At 45.2% G+C, this 24292-nt stretch overlaps 1 protein-coding gene across 1 annotated transcript in view; it reads right to left on the reverse strand.

Annotated features, from left to right (window-relative positions):
* Positions 1-6962: 6962 nt before the first annotated feature.
* Positions 6963-24292, reverse strand: part of LOC142259007 (uncharacterized) — a 244029-nt gene continuing 226699 nt past the window's right edge. The window contains exon 20 of the mRNA XM_075331545.1: positions 6963-8141. Coding sequence (XP_075187660.1) covers positions 7197-8141 — 945 coding nt within the window. The 3' untranslated portion in view covers positions 6963-7196. The remainder of the gene's footprint in view (positions 8142-24292) is intronic.

Below are 24292 nucleotides of genomic sequence, written 5' to 3' on the forward strand. Positions count from 1 at the left end.
CTAGATTGTGAGCCCCAATGGGGACAGTGTTGCCAATGTATGTAAAGTGCTATGGAATTAATAGCGCTATATCAATGAATAAAATTATTATTATATATTTATATATTCACTGTATGGACAAGAGTATTACAACCCTCCCCCCAAAATACCCAACATTCCTCCTCTCTCTTCTTCTAACTCCCAATCTCAGCGATCTGCCATTCATTACAGTTACTTTCAGCGCACAATCTCCATGTCTGAACAATGTCTGCAACTTCTCTATACTACAATAATAACCATGCTCATATTACACATTACTATTTCCAGCTACGATCCATTCCTTCTTTGTGGGAACATCTGATGTGATCGAGTTTTTATAATCACTTTCCACTAAGTTTAGTAGTTTTTTCCTCATCATTGGGAACTGACTCCTTTCTCTATTCCCCAATACACATATTATAGGTTCTAAGGGGACTTTAATTGTAAATGCGAAGGGCTGCTGATAAGTCTTTGACTTTGTGATTTTTTTTTGTTTCTATGGTAATGAATGTTACATCACATGTCTAATATATGTTTTCAAAATTTTGTGTTTGTTGCTTATGGCAACAGTGTTCTACACACGCGGTAAAACAACATGGCGGAGTCTAATGCGATATTCACAGCAACTGAGAGCAGAGGAGGGATAAATTTCCTGTTTCTGCAAGGAAAGTCCGCCAAGGACATTCATGGTGATATGTCGCAGACATTGGGGATCAATGCCCTTCATATTCCACAGTTACGAGCTGGGTTGCCAAATTTAAAACTGGCCACTTCAGCACCAATGATGAGGAACGTCCTGGACGACAAAGACTGGTTGGTGTTCCGGAGATCATCAATGCTGTGCACAACCTCATACTGGAGAATCAACAAATTTCAACTAAAGTAATAGCTTCCTCATGTCCAAATGTTCATGGATAATGAGACAAACATGTTCATGGGAAATCCCCATAATGCATGCTATCAGCAAAGTGGGACCCAAATGTTTGACAACAGATCAGAGAAGCATGAAAATGAAAACTTCCCGGTCCATTTGTCAGCGTTTCCGGACTGATAAGAACTTCCTTGATTGACTGTTTCCTATGGATGAGACCTGGATTTATTTATATGACCCTGAAAACAAGCAGCAATCAAAAGAGTAGAGTCACAGGTATTCTCCCCGTCCAAAGAAGTTCAAGGGGCAAAAATCAGAAACTAAGGTGATGGCGTCTGTGTTCTGGGATAAAGAGGGTGTGCTGCTAGTGGCAGTGATGGCGAACCTATGGCACGCGTGCCAGACTGGGCACGCAGAGCCCTTTGTGCTGGCACGCGCACTGTCGCCACACTGAGCCACTTTGTACTGTCGGTGTAATCGCGCCAGCAGTTCAAAGTGGTGTTAGCAGAGGAGACATTTCTCCTCGCTCTGACACGCCTCCTCTCCTGGGCTGCAGGCCTGTTGCCTAGGAGATGGAGGAGCGTCAGTAGGCGGCGCCGGCGTCTTGTGCTTGCGCGGGAACTGAAGTGACTGAGGATGCAGCAGCGGAGGAGTGGGGGCTAGAAGGTGAGTTTTTCTTATTTTTAAGCTGTGTGCGTGGCTGTGCCAAGGTGTGGGGGACAGAGCCAGCACGGGGCATATACAAACAGAGCACGGGGCAAACATGGAGAGCACGGGGCATATACATGGAGAGCACGGGGCAAACATGGAGAGCACGGGGCAAACATGGAGAGCACGAGGCAAACATGGAGAGCACGGGGCAAACATGGAGAGCATAGGGCATACAGAGCACGGGGCAAACATGGAGAGTACGGGGCATACAGAGCACGGGGAAAACATGGAGAGCACGGGGCAAACATGGCTGAAAGGATGGGGGAAACGTGCAAAGAGGGAGAGAAACATGCAAAGATGGGGGTAAACATGACTGCAAGGATGGGGGAAAACATGACTGCAAGGATGGGGGGAAACATGACTGCAAGGATGGGGGTAAACATGACTGCAAGGATGGGGGGAAACATGACTGCAAGGATGGGGGGAAACATGACTGCAAGGATGGGAGGAAACATGACTGCAAGGATGGGGGGAAACATGACTGCAAGGATGGGGGGGAAACATGACTGCAAGGATGGGGGAAACATGCCAGGATGGGGTACATTTAGCAGGAAGGGAAACATGCCAGGAAGGGGTACATTTACCAGTATGGGGGATACATTTACCAGGAGGAGGGGATACATTTACCAGAATGGGGGGAAACATGCCAGGATGGGGGTACATGAACATGCCAGGATGAGGAAAAATGCCAGGATGGGGAACATTTAGCAGGAAGGGTGACATTTATCAGGATGGGGTACATTTACCAGGATAAGGGAATATGCCTGGATGAGGTACATTTACCAGGATGGGGGAACATGCCAGGATGGGATACATTTACAATGATGGGATACATTTACAATGATGGGGTACATTTACCAGGATGGGGTACATTTACCAGGAATGGGGAATATGCTGGGATGGGGTACATTTACCAGGATGGGGTACATTTATCAGAGTGGAGGACATTTACCAGGAATGGGGTACATTTACCAGGATGGGGCCATGATGTGGACAAATATACATCTATATATATATATATATATATATATATATATATATACACACACATCTATACTCAAATATAACATTTATATATAAATGTAGGAAATAGATATCAGGATGGGGGACATGTTTACCAGGAAGGGGGAAAGAACTACACAATGAAAGGGGAGGGGAGCAACTCGTACGTCTTTATGGGATTTCAAGATGTTCAGACTTTGAAATGTAGCTGTGGATTACAGGGTGACATCTGATTGCATTCCAGGCTAAAATCTCTGTCTAATATGCTGCAATTTTTTCCAGAAAGATCAATCCAACTGCTGTGTCTGGAAAGGGCAGGGGCTCAGCTTCAATGTGTGGTAAGCATGCATGAGCGTGATGCCACCTGCTGAAGAGAAGAGAAGACGGCAAAGGTAAGGTTAAAATCAACTATTTACATATTAGGATTGGTTGGCACTTCGGGAAAAATAATGGTTTTAGGGCTACAGTTTGGGCACTCGGCCTGTAAAAGGTTCGCCATGTCTGATCTAAGGTATTACATTGAACTTTTGGATCAATTTAAAGGTAAGGTGTCGAGGATTTATATAATCCAAACAATGATTACTTGTAAGATAACATGCAGTTATAATGTTATCTTGCTTAATATAAAGATGTCTTTCAGTTTTTATAATCCTGGATAGCTGGCAATGGGGGCTGCCATTTTACATTCCAAGTTCTAGCACAACAGTGCAGGCTCGATTTACAGCACCTCATGGACATAGGCGAAAGTGGTCGGATTCCGACCCCATTAGTTCTATTACAACTGTCCCGCTGTGAAATGGTAACGCATATGTGGGCTGCCCAATTCACAGCCGTGGGTGTGTTCAGCCGCCATTTTTCCATAGCCCATGCTTTGGGCTGGGCTGCATTTTTCCCCTATAGCTAGAATCTGAAAGAGCAAGCAGTACCATCCTAACAGGTCCTAGAACAGTGCCTTTACTGACAGCTGGAGCGGCGTGCAGCGGTGGAGGAGCGGGCGTACAGCGGTGGATTACTGCCTTCAATGACACCCCCTTCCCCCGCTTTACCAAGCCCCAATCTCTCCCTGCCGCCGGCGTGCATGCAGCAGAGCTGTGTGTTTGTTTCTGTGCGTGTATGCAGAGCATGCGAGTAACGGCGCCCCTCCCCCCACTGCCGCTGCTACAGTCTCCAATGACACCCCCCCGCTCACCCCTGCTCTCCTTGCTGCAGCCGCTGCTGGCGTGCATGCAAAGCAGTGCGTGATTACCGGCGCCCTCCCCTGCTGCTGTCTATCTAATCCTCTCCTATGTGATACTTTCTGCTGAGTTGCTGTATCTAAACCTATCCTGTGTGATACTGTCTGCTGAGCTGTGTATCTAATCCTCTCCTGTGTGATACTGTCTGCTGAGCTGTGTATCTAATCCTGTCCTGTGTGGTACTGTCTGCTGAGCTGTGTATCTAATTCGCTCCTGTGTGATACTGTCTGCTGAGTTACTGTGTCTAATCCTATCCTGTGTGATACTATCTGCTGAGCTGTGTATCTAATGCTGTCCTTGGTGACACTTTAGACATTTCTTGTCACAAGCAAAATGGCTCCGCACTGTGATCCTAAATTTCGTTCTCTTATCCTTTTGGAAACCCCCAGGTTGGGAGGGGGAGGTGACATAACACAAAGGAGAGCAGACTCCGTCCACTTTACTGCAGCTGTAATGTGAGATATTTCTACAGTGGGATTGCTGTAGGATTTCAGCAGCTGCTCCCCCTAGTGTTTAAGAGTGGAAAATATCAAACTTTTTAATTATATATATTTTGCTCAATTAAAAACAAATAATACTCTTTAAACAACACATTAAAACATTAATACTTTACATTTTTTCAGTTTTTGAATTTTTAAGGCAGCTCTGAAGGCCAAAGGCGCGGCAAACTATCCAAAGGAATCTTGTTCCTGCAAGACACCGCCTCCGCTCACACTGCACAAGTGACCACGGCAAAACTGGCAGAGCTGGACTTCTAGCTGGTTGACCACCCACCTTATTCACCAGATCTAGCTTCCTCCGAATATCATCTGTTTCCAAACTTGAAGAAATACCTCAAGGGACCAAATTTCACACCATTTCTGATGCCATGGCTGCTACGGACGCTTGGTTTGAGGCACAACCGAAATTCTTCTTTCTGCTAGGCTTACAGAACTTGGAATACTGATGTAAGAAGTGTGTTATCATCAGTGGAGAGTGTGTGGAATGAATGTAAAGTTCATCATCCTATCTCGTTTCTTTCTGGGAAAAGCCAAAGACTTATCAGCAGCCCCTCGTACTTACTAAATTGTCCCAATAACCTGACACCCAAAACATTTTTTCCCCAATAAAGTCTGAGTATCTAAACTAATGTTCTTCATTTCTGATTCCTCCATTTCCTTTTTGCTGGAGCAGAGGTCGCCCAACCTGTTCCCTCATTATGGCATTATATATCTTGGATACAATACTCTTATTACTACAATTTCTCACTAACAAACCTTTAAGTGTTTGCTAATTTTTCCAAAAGTATATCCATTATTCCTCTGTAAGGCCTGATGTAACAATTTAAGCCTATTCTCTTGGCCTTTTTTGTTTTTGTTCTTTTTAGATAATATGACCTCCTCGTTGTTTTCCTTCCTTTCCTCGGCTGTTTATTTCACCACACAAGGTCCTTGATGACATTTTCTATGATTTTAACCCCTTCACCCTCAGCCTGTTTTCACCTTTGTGACCGGCCTTTTCTTGCAATTCTGACCAGTGTCACTTTATGAGGTTACTAGCTGTACTACTCGGCTTCGCCCGGGTTAATAACTGCTGTTAACAAAATAGAATGTATTAACAAAAATGTATTCTGCACACAAAAACCACAAAACAAATAGATAGAAATGTAATTATTAAATTGTTGCCTATATTAACCAATCAAAGCTCAGATTAATTACCTGTAGCAAAATAGAAGCTAAGCTGTGATTGGTTGCTATTGGCAGCCTTTTAAATCTCCAGGCAACAGTAAGCCTTCCCCCCCTGACAGTATATATTAGCTCACACATAATAGACAGGTCATGTGACTGACAGCTGCTGTATTTCCTATATGGTACATTTGTTGTTCTTGTAGTTTGGCTGCTTATTATTCAGATTTTTATTTTTGAAGGATAATACCAGACTTGTGTGTGTTTAGTGCGTTTATGTGGTGAGGTTGGTGTATGTGTGGTGAAATGTGTGCTGAGGGTGGTATATGTACCAGACTTGTGTGTGTTTAGGGTGATTATGTGGTGAGGTTGGTGTATGTGTGGTGAAATGTGTGCTGAGGGTGGTATATATACCAGACTTTGTGTTTAGGGTGATTATGTGGTGAGGTTGGTGTATGTGTGGTGAAATGTGTGCTGAGGGTGGTATATGTGTTCAAGCACGTGGTAGTGTGTGGTGCATTTTGTGTGTGTGTTCATATCCCCGAGTGTGGTGAGTATCCCATGTCGGGGCCCCACCTTAGCAACTGTACGGTATATACTCTTTGGCGCCATCGCTCTCATTCTTTAAGTCCCCCTTGGTCACATCTGGCAGCTATCATTTTGCCCCCAACACTTTTTGTTTCACTTTTTCCCCATTATGTAGATAGGGGCAAAATTGATTGGTAAATTGGAACGCGCGGGGTTAAAATTTCGCCTCACAACATAGCACCCGGCGCTGCCCGGGATAGTAACTGTCTCTCTGTTTCTCTCCCATTCTCTGTCTGTCTCTCCCTCTGTATATATCTCTCTCTCTATCTCTTTGTCTGTCTTTTTCCCTCTGTCTCTTTCCCTGTCTGTCTTTTTCCCTGTGTGTCTTTTTGTATGTCTCTTTCCCTCTCTTTACCGGTCTGTCTCTTTCCCTCTGTCTCTTTCCCTCTCTTTCCCTGTCTGTTTCCCTGTGTCTGTCTCTTTACCTGTCTGTGTCTGTCTCTTAACCTCTCTCTCTTTCCCTGTCAGTCTGTCTCTTTGTGTCTGTCTCTTCCCTTGTCTATGTCTGTTTCTTACTCTTTCCCTGTCTGTGTCTGCCTCTTACCCTGGCTGCATTGTGACATGCCAACATTCCATATAAGGGCGTGGCTGCGCATTCTTCTGAAGTTCTGGCTGCACTTTGGCTCCCAGCTCCATTCGCTTTAATGGAGGCAGGTTTTTTGGTGAATAATTGTAAAGAGCGGGGTTAAAATTTCCCCTCAAAACATAGCCTATGACACTCTCGGGGTCCAGAAGTGCGAGTGTGCAAAATTTTGTGGCTGTAGCTGCGATGGTTTAGATGCCAATCCCGGACATAAACACATACATACATACATACATACATACATTCAGCTTTATATATTAGATAACAATGTGAAATGTTTGATACACATGGAATATTGTTTTTTATTTGATTTTTAGAAAACAGACGTCTATTAGTAACTGTATATATTAGAATTCTAATGTAACTTCTAACGTGCTTTCCCTTTCTTCTTTACTTACTTGCCTTTACTCTTGACTGTTTCTTTTGTGTTTTCTTTTTCAATTTGTCAAATCTATATTTTCTCCCCATGTGAATTTTTCTTAGTGGTCAATAAATTATAATTTGAGTAAAACATTTTTCACCTTTTAGGTGTGATAATGGCTTCTACCCTTGTGAGTTTTGTGATGTTGAAAAAGATGGCATATTTGTGCAAAACATTTCCCACAGTCTGAACATGAAAAAGGCTTCTGCCCTGTGTGAGTTCTATAATGTATAACAAGATTTGATTTAAGTGCAAAACATCTCCCACATTCTGAACATGAAAAAGGCTTCTCCCCTGTGTGTGTTATCTGATGTGTAACAAGACACGATTTTTGACTAAAGCATTTCCCACATTCTGAACATGAAAAAGGCTTCTCCCCTGTATGAGATCTTTGATGTGTAACCAGATATGATTTAAGTGCAAAACATTTCCCACATTCTGAACATGAAAAAGGCTTCTGCCCTGTGTGAGTTCTATAATGTATAACAAGATTTGATTTAAGTGCAAAACATCTCCCACATTCTGAACATGAAAAAGGCTTCTCCCCTGTGTGTGTTATCTGATGTGTAACAAGACACGATTTTTGACTAAAGCATTTCCCACATTCTGAACATGAAAAAGGCTTCTCCCCTGTGTGAGATCTTTGATGTGTAACCAGATATGATTTAAGTGCAAAACAGCTCCCACATTCTGAACATGAAAAAGGCTTCTCCCCTGTGTGAGTTATCTGATGTCTAACAAGATGTGATTTTTGATTAAAACATTTCCCACATTCTAAACATGAATATGGCTTCTGCTCTGTGTGAGACCTTTGATGTGTAACTAGTTGTGATTTATATGCAAAACATATCCCACATTCTGAACATGAAAAACGCTTTTCCCCTGTGTGAATTCTCTGATGTGCAACGACATTTGATTTACGGGCAAAACATCTTCCACATTCTGAACATGAAAAAGGCTTCTCCCCTGTGTGAGTTCTCTGATGTTCAAAACGTGTTGATTTACGGGTAAAACATTTCCCACATTCTGAACATGAAAAAGGCTTCTCCTCTGTATGCGTTTTCTGGTCACTAACAGACTCTGAAGAAAATCTTCTCTCCCCTGTGTTAATTTTTTTATGGATTTTTCGATATTCTGAAGTTGAAAACTGCTTCTTTGCTGTAAGAGCACTTTGATTTTTAATGCCTCTTTTGTTACATTTATTTTTCTTAATAGTCTGTGATGAATCAGAAGGTAGGACTTGTTTAAAAGAAACTGATGATAGATCTTTGCAGTGAAGGGATGATGGTATATCTGGATTAATGGCATTCACTTCAATTATATCTTGTGTGATATCAAGGTCATGTGATTGAAAAATTGAAGATATCAGTTGTGCCTCTGTTCTACTGGTACAGTCATCTGCCAAGAATAAAAAATATTTGTAAAATATACAAATTTAAGGATATCATTGATAAAAATAACTTGTAATACATTTACCGGCATCTTCACACGGTCCTGCACCCTTTCCCTGCTGAAGACTCCAGCACACTTACCCTCCCCGTCACTCAGTGGTGACTTCCGTGACCCTGGTCACTGCTGCCATCTCCCAGGGCCTGCACACACCATGCAGAACTCTTGGGAGAGTGCTTAGGGCACGAGCACCTATTCTTAAAAGGCCTAACCAGGCAGTGTCTCTCAACCTATAGCTGAGAAGCACAGGGTATTTAAGGCATCCTCCCCCTATGGGAGGTGCCAGGGCAACATGGTCTATCCTTAGAGACGTGTTGCTAGTTGTAAGGTCTGTTTCCTGAGTGTTACATTGTGGGTTAGAACACGTGTCTGCATCCTAGTATCCGATGTGCTTAGCAGACCTGCTGCATCTATCTATACCAGTTGTGCTTGCTAGACCTGCAGTGCCTGTCAGTATATCCAAACTCCGACCCATGAGGACAGCTGTCGCCGTCCCGTGACTCCCTGGAGTAGCACCAAGTGGCTACCTTCCAGCACAAGCCTAGCCTCGCCATCAGAGGCTCTAGTAAAGATGGGGTAGTTACTTAGCTACCCACCTCCTGGTTAAGCCAGTGCTGCGGCCCAGTGGGTCCACTCCCATGAGCGTAACATAGCTAAAAAAAGTTGCAAGTTATGTAAATTGTAAACAAAAACTGTTTACAATCTAACAGTAGACGTCAGAGCAGGAACCAGTAGACCATGATGTTCAACCCTCTTTGTTCATTTTGCCTCCCGTATATTTTATTAAGCCATCAAATAATGTTTTGTAGGCCAGGTTATACCAAACTGCTACTCCGATAGTGGAAAAATGGAGGGTTTCCACAATGGTTGTAGCTGAAAGACACTTGATTATAAAGAGATATTGCTTCGGTCATTTAGACTAAAGCAGAATACGGGAAATGCTATTTAATGACTATATTTTGCGGTATTATTATTTTTTTAAGCGCATTGAAATGCAATGTTTGATCACTTCTAATTCTTTTACATTTTTGACGAATTTCAGGTTTGTTTGTTGTTTTTTTAATAAATGCAAAACAAATCAACTTAACAGTGCAAGTAAGATAAAGTACAAATCTCAGAAACACTGAGATCAGATTAAAAATAAGCCATCACCAGATTTGGCCCCTATAAGCTGCAGCCACTACCAAAAGGCTCTTAACCCCTTCAGCCCCCGGGCACTTTCCGTTTTTGCGTTTTTGTTTTTTGCACCTTTTCTTCCGAGAGCCGTAACTTTTTTATTATTCCGTCAATCTTGCCATATGAGGGCTTGTTTTTTGCGGGACGAGTTGTACTTTTAAAAGAAACCATAGGTTTTACCATATATTGTACTGGAAAACAGCAAAAAAATTCCAAGTGTGGAAAAACTGCAAAAAAAGTGTGATCGCACAATAGTTTTTGGGATGTTTTATTCACCGTGTTCACTATATGATAAAACTGATGTATCTATGTGATGCCTCAGGTCGGTGCGAGTTTGTAGACACGAAACATGTATAGGTTTACTTGTATCTAAGGGGTTACAAAAAAATTCACAAGTTTGTCCAATAAAAGTGGCGCACGTTTTGCGCCATTTTCCGAAACACGTAGCGTTCTTATTTTTTGGGATCTATGGCTCAGTGATGGCTTATTTTTTGCGTCTCAAGCTGATGTTTATAATGGTACCATTTTTGTGCAGATGCTACGTTTTGATCGCCTGTTATTGCATTTTGCGTAAAACTTGCGGCGACCAAAAAACGTAATTTTGGCGTTTGGAATTTTTTTGCCACTACGCCGTTTACCAATCAGATTAATTGATTTTATATTTTGATAGATCGGGCATTTCTGAACGCGGCGATACCAAATATGTGTATATTTATTTATTTTTTAACCCTTTAATTTTCAATGGGGGGAAAGTGGGGTGATTTGAACTTTTAGTTTTTTTTGTTTTTTTTTATTTTTTTAATTTTTTTTTTAATTTTACTAGTCCCCCTAGGGGGCTATAGCGATCAGAAATCCGATCGCTATTATCGCTGATCACAGCTATACAGCTGTAAACAGCACATTAAGTCACTTTGTTTTTCCCTCTGCTCTCAGCCGAGGGAAAACGAAAGTGAAACATCATAGCTGCAGGCGTCATCACATGACCCTGTGCTACGATGGCAACCACCGATAGTCACGTGATAACACACGTGACTTCCGGTGGGGGTGGCGGTAAGTAAAAAACATGGCCGCGCGCATTTAGATCTTGCTGCCAGACTTTTTCAGCAAGATTTAAGGGGTTAATGGCCGCGGGTGGAAGCGATTCCACCCGCGGCTAGCAGGCACACATGTCAGCTGTTGAAAACAGCTGATATGTGTGCCGATCCACGCCGCCTGCCCGCGGCAGGGGGCGGGGCTTAACGGGACATGATCCTGGACGGATAGATCCGTCCAAGGTCGTGAAGGGGTTAAAGGGACTGTATCGTCTAATTTTTTTTTTTTGAAGGCCAAATCAGCTAACAATATTATTATAATCGTGTATTCTCCTCCCCTTTTGGGTGTTACACTGAAGCCAAAAGAGGAGGAGGTGTATTTCATAGGAATGTGTCGCCATTTTCTGGGTGACTGTATATGAATTGTACAGCTCCACCCGGAAGTAAAGTGGAAACACATTTATACATATATATACAGACTGCGGTCATCAGTCTCCCGTGCGGTCATCAGTCTCCCGTGCGGTCGGCAGGCCCGCTCCCGTGCGGTCATCAGTCTCCCGTGCGGTCGGCAGGCCCGCTCCCGTGCGGGCGGCAGGCCCGCTCCCGTGCGGGCGGCAGGCCCGCTCCCGTGCGGGCGGCAGGCCCGCTCCCGTGCGGGCGGCAGGCCCGCTCCCGTGCGGGCGGCAGGCCCGCTCCCGTGCGGGAGATGAAGCAGCTGGAAATCAAGTGAACTGTATAAAAAAATAAAAAAGACATACTCACCTGTCTGCAAACTCCCGGTGCCATGCCTGCTCCCAGCTCCTCTTACGGTACCGCTGCTCAGGCTGTGTGCCGGCTCCAAGGCTCGTCCGATGGATGCAGGACCTGGTGGAGGATCACCTGATGCAGTCACCTGATGCATCAGCTGATCGCAAGTCTCGCGGTGATGCTGGCTTTTTACCGCCCGGCTATTAGCTGATGCCGTCAGGAAACTATCAGCTGATCACCGGCCGCTCCTGCAGCAATCGGACAGGAGCCAGCACGTAAGTGTGTAGGGTTTTTTTTTTTTTCACTGATGCATCATCTGATTGTATAAACAGCTTTTATACAATCAGCTGATGTGTGATGTGATTCACATACTTGATCCTGACACAACATCTGATCGGTATGCCTTCCAGCAAACCGATCAGATGATATTGGACGGCGCGGGACCCTTGTCCCAGGATTACTGCGGAGGGGGGTTCTTTATTTCAATAAAGATGGAGTCACTAATTGTGTTGTGTTTTATTTCTAATAAAAATATTTTTCTGTGTGTTGTGTTTTATTTTATCTTTACTAGAAATTCATGGTGGCCATGTCTAATATTGGCGTGACACCATGAATTTCGGGCTTAGGGCCAGCTGATAATATAAAGCTAGCCCTAACCCCATTATTACCCAGCGAGCCACCCGGCATCAGGGCAGCTGGAAGAGTTGGATACAGAGCCAGAAGATGGCTCTTCTATGAAAGCGCCATTTTCTGGGGTGGCTGCGGACTGCAATACGCAGCGTGGGTGCCCAGAAAGCTTGGGTACTCTGCACTGCATATTCCAATCCCCAGCTGCCTAGTTGTACCTGGCTGGACTCAAAAATTGGGCGAAGCCCACGTCATTTTTTTTATTTTAATTATTTCATGAAAGTCATGAAATAATTTAAAAAAAAGGGCTACGCTATATTTGTGGTTCACAACCGGGTACAAATAGGCAGCTGGGGGTTGGGGGCAGCCCGTACCTGCCTGCTGTACCTGGCTAGCATACAAAAATATGGCGAAGCCCATGTCATTTTTTTGGGGGGCAAAAAACTACAGCATACAGTTCTGGATGGAGGATGCTGAGCCTTGTAGTTCTGCAGCTGCTGTCTGCTCTCCTGCATACACTATTAGATGGAGTATGCGGAGCCTTGTAGTTCTGCTCCCCCTGCCTGTCCCTCCAGCATACAGTCCTGGATGGAGCATGCTGAGCCTTGTAGTTCTGCAGCTGTCTGCTCTCCTGCATACACTAGTGGAGAATGAAGAACATATTGAAGAAGGAAATGTCAGACCTTTTATCTTTTTTTATTTTTTAAACAATCTTTAATGGCATTGTTCAATGATAAAAACGCAGTAAGCAAAAACGCAGCAAAAAAAGCGGTAAAAAATCATGCGTTGTTGCCGCGGTTTTTTGCAACAGGTGCTTTTTTGTAAGCTTTTTGCTACAAAAAACGCACAAAAAAGGAGCATAAAAAAAAAGCAGTGTGTTAACCTAGCCTTACTTTCAGTTACAGTTTAGTGATGAGGGGGGTGTCATATAGACGCCTGCCATCAGTAAACTATCACTTATTGGCCGCTATGGGCTGCTACCATTAACTCCTTCATTACCTCGATTGCCACTGCATCACGGCAACGGGAAGACCCGTGAAAAGTCCGGCACTGTCGCATCTAATGGATGCGGCAATTACGGGTGGCTGCTGGATGATATTTTTAAGCTGGGGGCCTCCCCATAACGTGGGCCTCCCCAGCCTGAGAATACCAGCCCCCAAGCTGTGATGCTTTATCCTGGCTGGTTTGAAAAATTGGGGAGGACCGCACGCTGTTTTTGCTAATTTTTTTGGTTTACTGTACGCTATGGACCCGCCCACCGGCGGCTGTGATTGGTTTGGTTGCACTGAGACAGCTGTCACTCAGCATTGGGGTGTGTCTGCCTGCAACCAATCACAGCCAACGGTGAGCAGGGAAGTAGTGAATACGAGATGGAATAATGAGCCGGCTTTGGAAGATGAAAGCCACTGCCGTGGCAGCAGTGTGACTGCCGCCCGGTCATCGGTGAGTATGAAGCGCTTGCTCCTACTCCTTTGGGGCAGATTCTATTCCCCATAAACTTTATATGGGGAGCAGCATCCGGCCAGATACCGGGGATCAATCCTCTGCCGACCCACAGTCTACGGGTGATTGGTCTGTAAGCCCTCGAAACCGCAGGGACCTGAGTAAAAGAATTTTCATGCAATTGTTTTAGCTGCGGGAATCCCGCAGCAAAACATGCAGCTGTCAAGATCCGCATAGTGTGCACAGCATTTTTTTCCCATAGGTTTTGCTGGTGATTCACTGCAGAGATGTTATGAACGTTTTTTGCAGCGAAACATGCCGCAAATCCACAGGAAATCCACGGCACAAAACGGCTAGTGCGCACAGAGCCTTACGCATATATACAGTGACTGTTACACATATATATATACAGACTGCGGTCATCGGACCCACATATATACACTGACTGTTACACATACGGTATACGCTGTATGGCACTGTATGGTGGCTCAGTAGTTAGCACTGTACGGTGGCTCAGTAGTTGGCACTGTATGGTGGCTCTGTATGGTGGCTCTGTATGGTGGCACTGTATGGTGGCTCAGTAGTTGGCACAGTACGGTGGCTCAGTAGTTGGCACAGTACGGTGGCTCAGTAGTTGGCACAGTACGGTGGCTCAGTAGTTGGCACAGTACGGTGGCTCAGTAGTTGGCACTGTATGGTGGCTCAGTAGTTGGCACTGTACGGTGGCTCAGTAGTTGGCACTGTACGGTGGCTCAGCAGTTGGCACTGTACGGTGGCTCAGCAGTTGGCACTGTACTGTGGCTCAGCAGTTGGCACTGTACTGTGGCTCAGTAGATGGCACTGTATGGTGGCTCAGTAGATGGCACAGTACGGTGGCTCAGTAGTTGGCACTGTACGGTGGCTCAGTAGTTGGCACTGTACGGTGGCTCAGTAGTTGGCACTGTACGGTGGCTCAGTAGTTGGCACTGTACGGTGGCTCAGTAGTTGGCACTGTACGGTGGCTCAGTAGTTGGCACTGTACGGTGGCTCAGTAGTTGGCACTGTACGGTGGCTCAGTAGTTGGCACTGTACGGTGGCTCAGTAGTTGGCACAGTACAGTGGCTCAGTAGTTGGCACTTTACGGTGGCTCAGTAGTTGGCACTGTACGGTGGCTCAGTAGTTGGCACTGTATGGTGGCTCAGTATGGTGGCTCAGTACTTGGCACAGTACGGTGGCTCAGTACTTGGCACTGTACGGTGGCTCAGTAGTTGGCACTGTACGGTGGCTCAGTAGTTGGCACTGTACGGTGGCTCAGTAGTTGGCACTGTACGGTGGCTCAGTAGTTGGCACTATATGATGGATAAGGGTAGGATTAGATACACAGCTGTGCAGACAGTATCACACAGGAGAGAAATACACAACTCAGCACACAGTATCACACATGAGGATTAGATACAGCTCAGCAGACAGTATCACACAGGAGAGGATTAGATACACAGCTCAGCACACAGCATCACACAGGAGAGGATTAGATACACAGCTCAGCACCCAGTATCACACAGGGGAGGATTAGATACACGGCTCAGCAGACAGTATCACACAGGAGAGGATTAGATACACGGCTCAGCAGACAGTATCACACAGGGGAGGATTAGATACACGGCTCAGCAGACAGTATCACACAGGAGAGGATTAGATACACAGCTCAGCAGACAGTATCACAGGAGAGGATTAGATACACGGCTCAGCAGACAGTATCACAGGAGAGGATTAGATACACAGCTCAGCAGACAGTATCACACAGGAGAGGATTAAATACACAGCTCAGCACACAGTATCACACAGGAGAGGATTAGATGCACAGCTCAGCACACAGTATCACACAGGAGAGGATTAGATACACAGCTCAGCAGACAGTATCACACAGGAGAGGATTAGATACACAGATCAGCAGACAGTATCACAGGAGAGGATTAGATACACAGCTCAGTAGACAGTATCACACAGGGGAGGATTAGATACACAGCTCAGCACACAGTATCACACAGGGGAGGATTAGATAAACAACCATGCAGACAGTATCACCAGTACACACAGGGTGGCAAGCGGAAGGGTTGACACACACACACACACACACACACACACACACACACACACACACACACACACACGAACGTGGACGGGGCTGAGGACAGCTGGGGGAGGGAGGGGGTTTCATTACAGACGGTAACGGCAGGGGGCTGGTGAGAGCAGAGGGAGGACACACACACCGGCGGCCGCTAGAACGGGGCTGGGGACAGCGGAGGGACGTGATTTCATAACAGACGGTAACGGCAGGGGGCGGGGGCTGGTGAGAACAGAGGGAGGGAGGGTTGTGTGATCGGTAACGGGGGGAGGGGAGGCGTCCCGGACTTACATCCCGGCGGTTGACAGGTGTAAAGTGGCACAAAGAGCATGGATTGAATCTCCACAAAAATGGCGCTGACATCTTCCCTTTGCTGTGATATGGACAGCCCAGGGGGCGCGTACAGATCACAGCACACACCCAGTGTAACGTTACACATAGGGTCGGATAACGACCACTATTCTCTATGCACAGGGGCTGCCGTAAAGGAGTGTGTAACTGTCGTTACTCACACAGCAAATCCAACATGGCCTCCAGTGCATACAGTAAAATTAGAATTACATAAAAACTAAATAAGCTACGAATTTTATTTTGAATTAGAAATACTTCATTTCAGAATCATTTATTTTAATAAAAAAACGTGATACAGTCCCTTTAAATTCAGCATTCTAGAATGCAGTATATAAGAGTCTAGGCTGCTCTGTATAACATAAAAAAGCACTTTTATAATACTTACCGAGGGGGCAGTTCCATCTAATGGGTGTCGCTGGTCTCCGGTCCAGCGCCTTCTGCCCAGCTTAATGTGGACAATGCCTCCTACGTCATCCACACAGGCCGGTATTGCAGTCCTGCGCAAGCGCACTTTGATTTGCCCTGCGGATGGCAGTTCAAAGTATTGTAGTGCGCATGCATGGGCAGTCTTAAACCCTTCTTTTCACCTGCGCATGCGATTACTTTGACCTGCCGTTAGGGCAAATCAAACTGCACCTGCACAGGACTGAAATGCCGGCCTGTGTGGATGACGTAGGACACATCATCCATACGGGCCTGTGAACAAGGAGGACGCTCATCTTAGTAGAGAGGAGGCACCGGAGTGGAGAGCAGCAACACCCATCGGACCAGACCACCCCGTAGGTGAGTATAATAAAAGTGTTTTTTACGTTATACAGAACGGCCTGGGCTCTTATATACAGTATTCTAGAATGTTGTATAAAAAAGCCAACAGGTGGCGGCCGCAGCTTATAGTGACCAAATCTGGTGACAGGTTCCCTTTAACATTAGAAAGGTGTTATCATGTAACGTGACAGATGTCAGATTGGAGAAATGGGGCCTGGATAGGAGCAGAAAACGCTGCAGTGGAAAGCCATGAAATAAGAGCGGCTTTGTACTAACTACTATAGAGAAAACTGTAACTATAGACAATAACACATCTACTAAAATGACCGCCCTCCACCCGACAGCCTTCACCGTCAGTGATTTAGTAACTAGAGGGGACATCTGGAGTAATTACAGTATGTGGCTCGGGGGCTCTCGGCAATCCAAACTATTGTAGGGGACAATATCTTATGTCAGATGAGTTTCCTGAAGAAATATTAGACATTTCCTTTCTGCATCTCGGACTCCACAATGGACGGCTCCAGTACAAGGTCTTATATAATGGAGATTTGTACAATTCAGAGAAAATATCTTTCAGGCTCTTGAAGATAAAAATATCAGATCTTTATGTGTTAATTACTTTCCTTTTTTTTTTCTAATTACATTGTGGAAATCCTGTGGGTGGGCTGCCCGGCCTCCATGTACCCACTGTGGGGTAATGCTAACCTCCCTCATATGTTACAGTTACCCTGTGCCCAACTTTGGATATAAACGCCCCTATCAGCACATTCATCAGAAGGGAGAGAAGGAAGATCCATCAATAAGATGCCGAGATCCTAGGAAGATGGAGTCATTGCTCTCAGTGGAGAAACAATAAGAATCTTGTAGTTATGATACTTAATAATGGCGAATAAAAATATAATAAATGATGTTACAAAGCAAGCTTTCCAGACTACTGAGGTCTCTTCATCACCTACAAGATTATTATTCTGTTTCTCCCACTGAGAGCAATCAATCTATATTCACCTGGAGAACACGGCACCAAACTAAGAATCTAGGAGGTCCCCAGCATCATTACCCTCCGCTTTCTCTTAGGGTCCACCATACTGATTAGATTTTTCTTCCCATGATTTTCTAAGTTGTCTGTGCATTCTGCGTACACTGTCATTTGGCTTTGCAGATTAGAGATCTGGGCAGCTAAGGGTCAACGTCTTCTAATTTCAGGTGATTGGATGGATCCTACCTGTAAGATCTGGCTGATAGAGATCTCACTACAACAGAAGGGTGTCCAATGCCCAAAATAATGGGGATAGTGTTGGGTGGAGGAGCATGTGGTGGTCTAGCAGCAGAATGGTGACAATTTGATATGGCCGGACTACAACCCTGATAAAGCAGCCACAGCCGGTGACTGAGACGAATCTGTGACTTTTGCATTTAGTGGTCACTACTCACCTGGGCGGTCATCTGTAGGAATCTCCTCTTTACTCCGCTCATCACCCCTCACATATGTCTCTGCAGTATTAATATGGGGCAGATCTTCCCCCTGAAACAAATATTGTAAAAGTCACAGACAGATGGAGAAGTCCCATCTATGATCAGCTCTAATCCGGCCATCTCCACCGCTCTCATTACACAAGTATAACACATATAATACTGGAGGATAAAACAAGACTGAGCACAAGACCTTCACAGCCGTCTACACATCATAGGGGGATTTCATGGCCCCTTCTCTCCATCTACCTGATGATCCTGAGGAACATCGGGGTCTTCTTGTTTACAGTCCTGTGGGAGAAGAGGACGGGGACATCTCTCTGGTGTTGTCCTCTTACTGGATAGAGCTGGAGGAGACACATCCTGAGGAACATCGGGGTCTTCTTGTTTACAGTCCTGTGGGAGAAGAGGACGGGGACATCTCTCTGGTGTTGTCCTCTTACTGGATAGAACTGGAGGAGACACATACAGGGACTGAATTCATTCCTTACATACAGATAATTATAGGCCGTGTGTATTTAGTCCTGTCTATTACCTGGTGATGTGAGGGGCTGGGGAACCTCCATCATGACGTCCTTGTACAGATCTTTGTGTCCTTCTAAATACTCCCACTCCTCCATGGAGAAATAGACGGTGACGTCCTGACACCTTATAGGAACCTGACACATACAATGATACCGTCACCCCCGATCCCTTCATAGCGTTACTGTATAATGTCCCAGCATTCCCAGCAGTGTCACCTCTCCAGTCAGCAGCTCAATCATCTTGTAGGTGAGTTCTAGGATCTTCTGGTCATTGATGTCCTCATGTATCGGGGGGTGAGGTGGAGGCCCCGTGATTGGGCTCAGGGGTCTTCCCCATCCCTCAGACACAGGGGCCTGACAGCGCTCACTAGAGGTCTTCTTCACTACTGTGTAATCCTGGTTATGGAGAGACACAGTAATAAATCTCACTCCAGACATTTCCAGAGTCCTCACCTCTCCAGTTCTGTCCATCTGTTATTCCCATAGATAAGAATGATGTAATGTGACGTCATCAGAATCTCTCACCTCTCCAGTAAGCCGGAAGAGGATCTCTAGGGTGAGGTGTAATATCCTCTCCGCCATCTTGTCCCTGTCCATATCCATCCTTCACGGGGCAATCAGGAGAATTCTCTTCTATAGAAGATCTCTATGAGCCGATATGTAACATTAATGGAGATAAGGGAATGAGATCATTTAGGTACTAAAAAATAGTCAACATGAAATGTGCTATGTAAATAGTACTGTAAACTGTAAAAGTAGTATTATCTTTATAAAAAAAAACAAACAATCCTTCATACAGCAATGTGAACGGAAAAATAAAAGAGTAATTGCTCCCGGAATAAGAGTAGGAGAATACAAAATTGCAAAAATAAATAATTTCCCAGTTTTTCGGTTAAGAACAGGGAATGGAATTAGGATTCGATGTATTCTTGTTTTTAACAGAAGAAGAGGGGCCACACATGGCGCACGGATCTGTGCACTCGCTGACGCACAATTTACCACCCATTTCTTGTATGAAGGCAGCAAAATAGTGAAAATCAAGCCAATTACAAAATGTGCCCACATTATATTTCACTCCTAAACTAGAAAAATTATGTAAATAAAAAAGTTTAGATATTAACTGGTTTCCGAGTTCGTAGACTTTAACCCCTTAACGACTGCGGGCAGTAAAATTATGTCCTAGCGGTCATAGTGTTAATCCCCTCCCGCTGCTGCCGGCAAGCAATAAAGAAATAAAGTGTATACCATTCCCCAGCATCGGAAAATTTCTGTGGTTTCAGATACCAAAGGGTAGCTCAGACCCTGGAGATCATGATTCGGGCCGAAAAAAATTATTTTTCTCCCACCTGGTATGATCAATCATGTCAGATGGGAGATAAGTCGCCTACTCCGGTCCCCCAATGTGTCCAAAGTGCCCCCCAGTCTCATGCCCCACCTGATCATCTAAAATGGCCGGAGCACATGCTGCGCTCTTCCTCCTCTGAGTTCTGTCGTATCTAACATGTCAGATGCGACATCAAGGTTCTCCCCAGGTCCAGCCAGGTCACCCCCTGTCAATCCCCGGTCTCCCGTTACCTCCTGCGGTGACTATCCCACCTCTTCCTTTTCAGAAGATCCTGGCCATATGTGCTGAGCGGCTCTCATCCAGCTCCCTGCTAGTAGTGACACTGAGCTTACTGCAGCTCACACTGTCATGCTGTGGACCTGGGGAGTGTGAGTGCAGTATCACTCCACCCAGACTCCTCACATGGAGGGTTTGCACTTCGATAAAATGGGGGATACGTTCTCTGAGCATGCCACCCATATTCTGGAAGGTCCAAAGTTGTCGTATGACCTCCAAAATGGATTACGGCAGACCGGATTTTTTTTCTTTTTAATAAATTGGTGAAAGAGGGAATGTGTTGGGGAGTGTTTTTTCAAATTTTGTCTTTTTTTTCCTACTGACTAGGTTTGTGATGTCGGGTATCTGATAGACCTCATGACATAATTAACCCTAACCCCAACAACCCCATTTATTTCCCCATTTGCTACCGCATTAGGGCAATGGTAAGAGTCGGGGCGAAGCGCCAGGATTTCCACATCTAGTGGATGCGCCACTTCTGAGTGGCTGCGGCCTGCTATTTTTAGGCTGGGAAGGGCCACATAACCATGGGTCTTTCCACCCTGAGAATACCAGACCACAGCTGTCCATTTTACCTAGGCTGGTAATCCAATTTGGGAGGTGTCTTGGTGTGATATTGTGGGTTATGTACTATTTTGTGTGGGTTCATGTTTTGGGCATGGTGGTCTGTCTATTCGATATATTGTTTGTCCTGTTAAGTCAGGTTATATCTCCTTGAAGTGCTTCTGTGCCTAGGTCTGGGGGAGGGGGCCTGGAATCCACCTAAACTCTCTGTTTACCTGAGAGATTAGTGATTCTGGGTGAGACTAAGGGTACCGTCACACTTTAGCGACGCAGCAGCGATCCCACCAGCGATCTGACCTGGTCAGGATCGCTACTGCGTTGCTACATGGTCGCTGGTGAGCTGTCAATCAGGCAGATCTCACCAGCGACCAGTGACCAGCCCCCAGCCAGCGGCCAGCGGCGTCTGGAAGCTGCGGACACTGGTAACCACAGTAAACATCGGGTAACCAAGCGCTTGTTACCCGATATTTACCTTGGTTACGAGCGCACACCGCTTAGCGCTGGCTCCCTGCACTCGTAGCCAGAGTACACATCGGGTTAATTTTACCCGATGTGTACTTCCGGCTACGTATGCACATTCAGATTGTTGCTCTCTCGCTGTCACACACAGCGATGTGTGCTTAACAGCGGGAGAGCAACAATTAAAAAATGAACGAGCAGTGTGTGTAACGAGCAGCGATCTCACAGCAGGGGCCAGATCGCTGCTCAGTGTCACACACAGTGAGATCGCTAATGAGGTCACTACTGCGTCACAAAAACCGTGACTCAGCACCGATCTCGCTATGTGAGAAGTACCCCTTACAAGAGAGAAGAAACAAGATTGAACCTCTGAGATAGACGCTGAGTCTGCGGCCAACACTCCAGAGAGACTGTGAGAAACCCCGATTTCCCTGGAGAAGGACTGCTGGAGGAGTGTGACTGAACTCCGGGACATTTATGAAATTTCTGGACTAGTTTTACCCTCCGTGTGGTGAATTATTTGATGGTCATTCTATGTTGCAAGGAATAAATATGCTTTGCATTGTTCACTCATCTCTCGCTCTGTTGATTGTGTGATATGGGAGAAGGACCTTCGCAGGGAGGACCCCACTTTTTTTTTTAATTATTTATAAATTAAAAAAACAGCATGGGGAGACCTTCATTTTGGAATACCAGCCAAGGTGAAGCTGCCAGCTGTGGTCTGCAGCCGTCTAGCTGGGGTAAAGCATTTTTTTTTATTTTGGGTATTTTTTTAAAATTATTTATTTAATTTATTTGGGGGGGGGGGGCAAACTACAAGGTTAAACACTATTTAGTGCCTCATGAAAGTTACTAAAGGGTGCCAGGTGCCAGATTAGAATATGCGGGGGGTGGGACATTATAAATGTGTTTGACATCTATTTATCTAGCCATCTATCCATCCTAGCTTTTAGATTATGTGCCCACGATCAGGATTTGCAGCGGTTTGGATGTAGAGTGTTTTGACAGTGATGTTGTGCAGTACAAGTGCAGTGGAGGGAAGTTTAGAAATCTCCTGCCCACTGTGCTTCTTTTCTCTGCAGCATAAACTGACCAGCGGTGCGGCTTCCTGAGACGCAGGATGTCAGTTTATGCTGTGGAGATGAGTGTGTTCTTCGCAGGGAGAATAAAGTCCGCAGCGGCCTGAACCCGGATCGTGGACACAGGCAGCTGCATTCTCGTGTGGACAACACTCGCATCTCTGCAGAAGGGCTGACACTGTGTCCTAGATGCAGTATTGCTGGATTGTGGGCACACAGCCTAAAAGTGAGACATTTGGCACTACAGCAACATTTCTGTGAAGTACCTGTGGAGTCAAAATGCTCACTGTAACCCTGAATACAATTCTTGATTGGTCTAGTGTCCAAAATGGGGTCACTTGGGGGGAGTTATGCTGTATAGGTACCTTAGGAGCCCTGCAAACGCGACATGGTGCCCACAATTTATTTCAACTTTTGCAAAATTCACATGGTGCTGTTTCTGTTCTGAGCCCTCCTGTTTGTCCAAACAGGTTTTTGACCACTATCAAAGAGCTCATAAAAATTTGTATAACAAATTGTGGGGTCCACTTTTTGGAGTTTCCTCTTGAAAAAGTGAGAAATTTGGTGCTAAAGCAACAATTTTGTTAAATAAAATGAAAATTTTTAATATGACGACCTAAGGTTATCAAATTCTATGAAGTACCCGTGGGTTCAAAATGCTCAATATACCCCTGGATAAAATTTATGAGGGGTCTAGTTTCCAAAATGGGATCACTTGTGAGGGACCTCCACTGTTTAGGCACCTTAGTGGCTCTCTAAACACGACATGGCATTCGCTAATGATTCCTGGTAATTTTACAGTCAAATGGCGCTCCTTCCCTTCTGAACCCTTCCGTGCGCCCAAACAGTTGATTTCCACCACATATGAGGTATCTGTGTACTCAGGAGAAACTGCACGATACATTTTATGGTGTATTTTTTCCTGTTACCCTTGTGAATAAAAGCTATCTGGTTAATGTAACAATTTTGTGGTAAAAAATTTTTTTTTTTTATTTTCACGGCTCAATGTTATAAAATCCTGTAAAGCCTCCGGGGGTTCCATGTGCTCACCAAACATCTAGAGAAATTCCTTGAGGGGTCTAGTTTCTAAACTGGGGTCACTTGTGGGGGGTTTCTGCTGTTTAGGTACCTCAGCGGCCCTACAAATGCTACATGGGGCCCACAATCTATTTCAGCCAAATTTCCTTTCCACAATTCAAATATTTCTCCTTCTGTTCCGGCTCCTCCCATTTGTACAAACAGAGGTATCTGACCACATGTGGGGAATCACCGCGCTCATAAGAAAGTGGGTAATAAACCGTGGGGTCCACTTTTTGGCGTCACCTCTCGAAACCTGTCAAAGCGACACCGGTAAGAATTGTAAAAAATGGCCGAGTCATGAAGTACAAAACTGGCTCCATCCTTAAGGGGTTAAACTGAATGTAAATGAGCTGCTCAGGAATAGCGGGAAACTGGTCTTGAACTGGTTAAAATTGAAAATAGTTGAGAAATGAAGGGGTTAATGATAATGGTGACCCCAAAATAATAGAGACCCTGCACCTATCTCCACCTGCAGAGCCGCACACTAGATATATAATACCCTGCACCTACCTCCACCTGCAGAGCCGCACACTAGATATATAATACCCTGCACCTACCTCCACCTGCAGAGCCGCACACTAGATATATAATACCCTGCACCTACCTCCACCTGCAGAGCCGCACACTAGATATATAATACCCTGCACCTACCTCCTCCTGCAGAGCCGCACACTAGATATATAATACCCTGCACCTACCTCCACCTGCA

This window comes from Anomaloglossus baeobatrachus, assembly GCF_048569485.1.
Source record: "Anomaloglossus baeobatrachus isolate aAnoBae1 chromosome 5 unlocalized genomic scaffold, aAnoBae1.hap1 SUPER_5_unloc_21, whole genome shotgun sequence".
NCBI lineage: Eukaryota > Metazoa > Chordata > Amphibia > Anura > Aromobatidae > Anomaloglossus > Anomaloglossus baeobatrachus.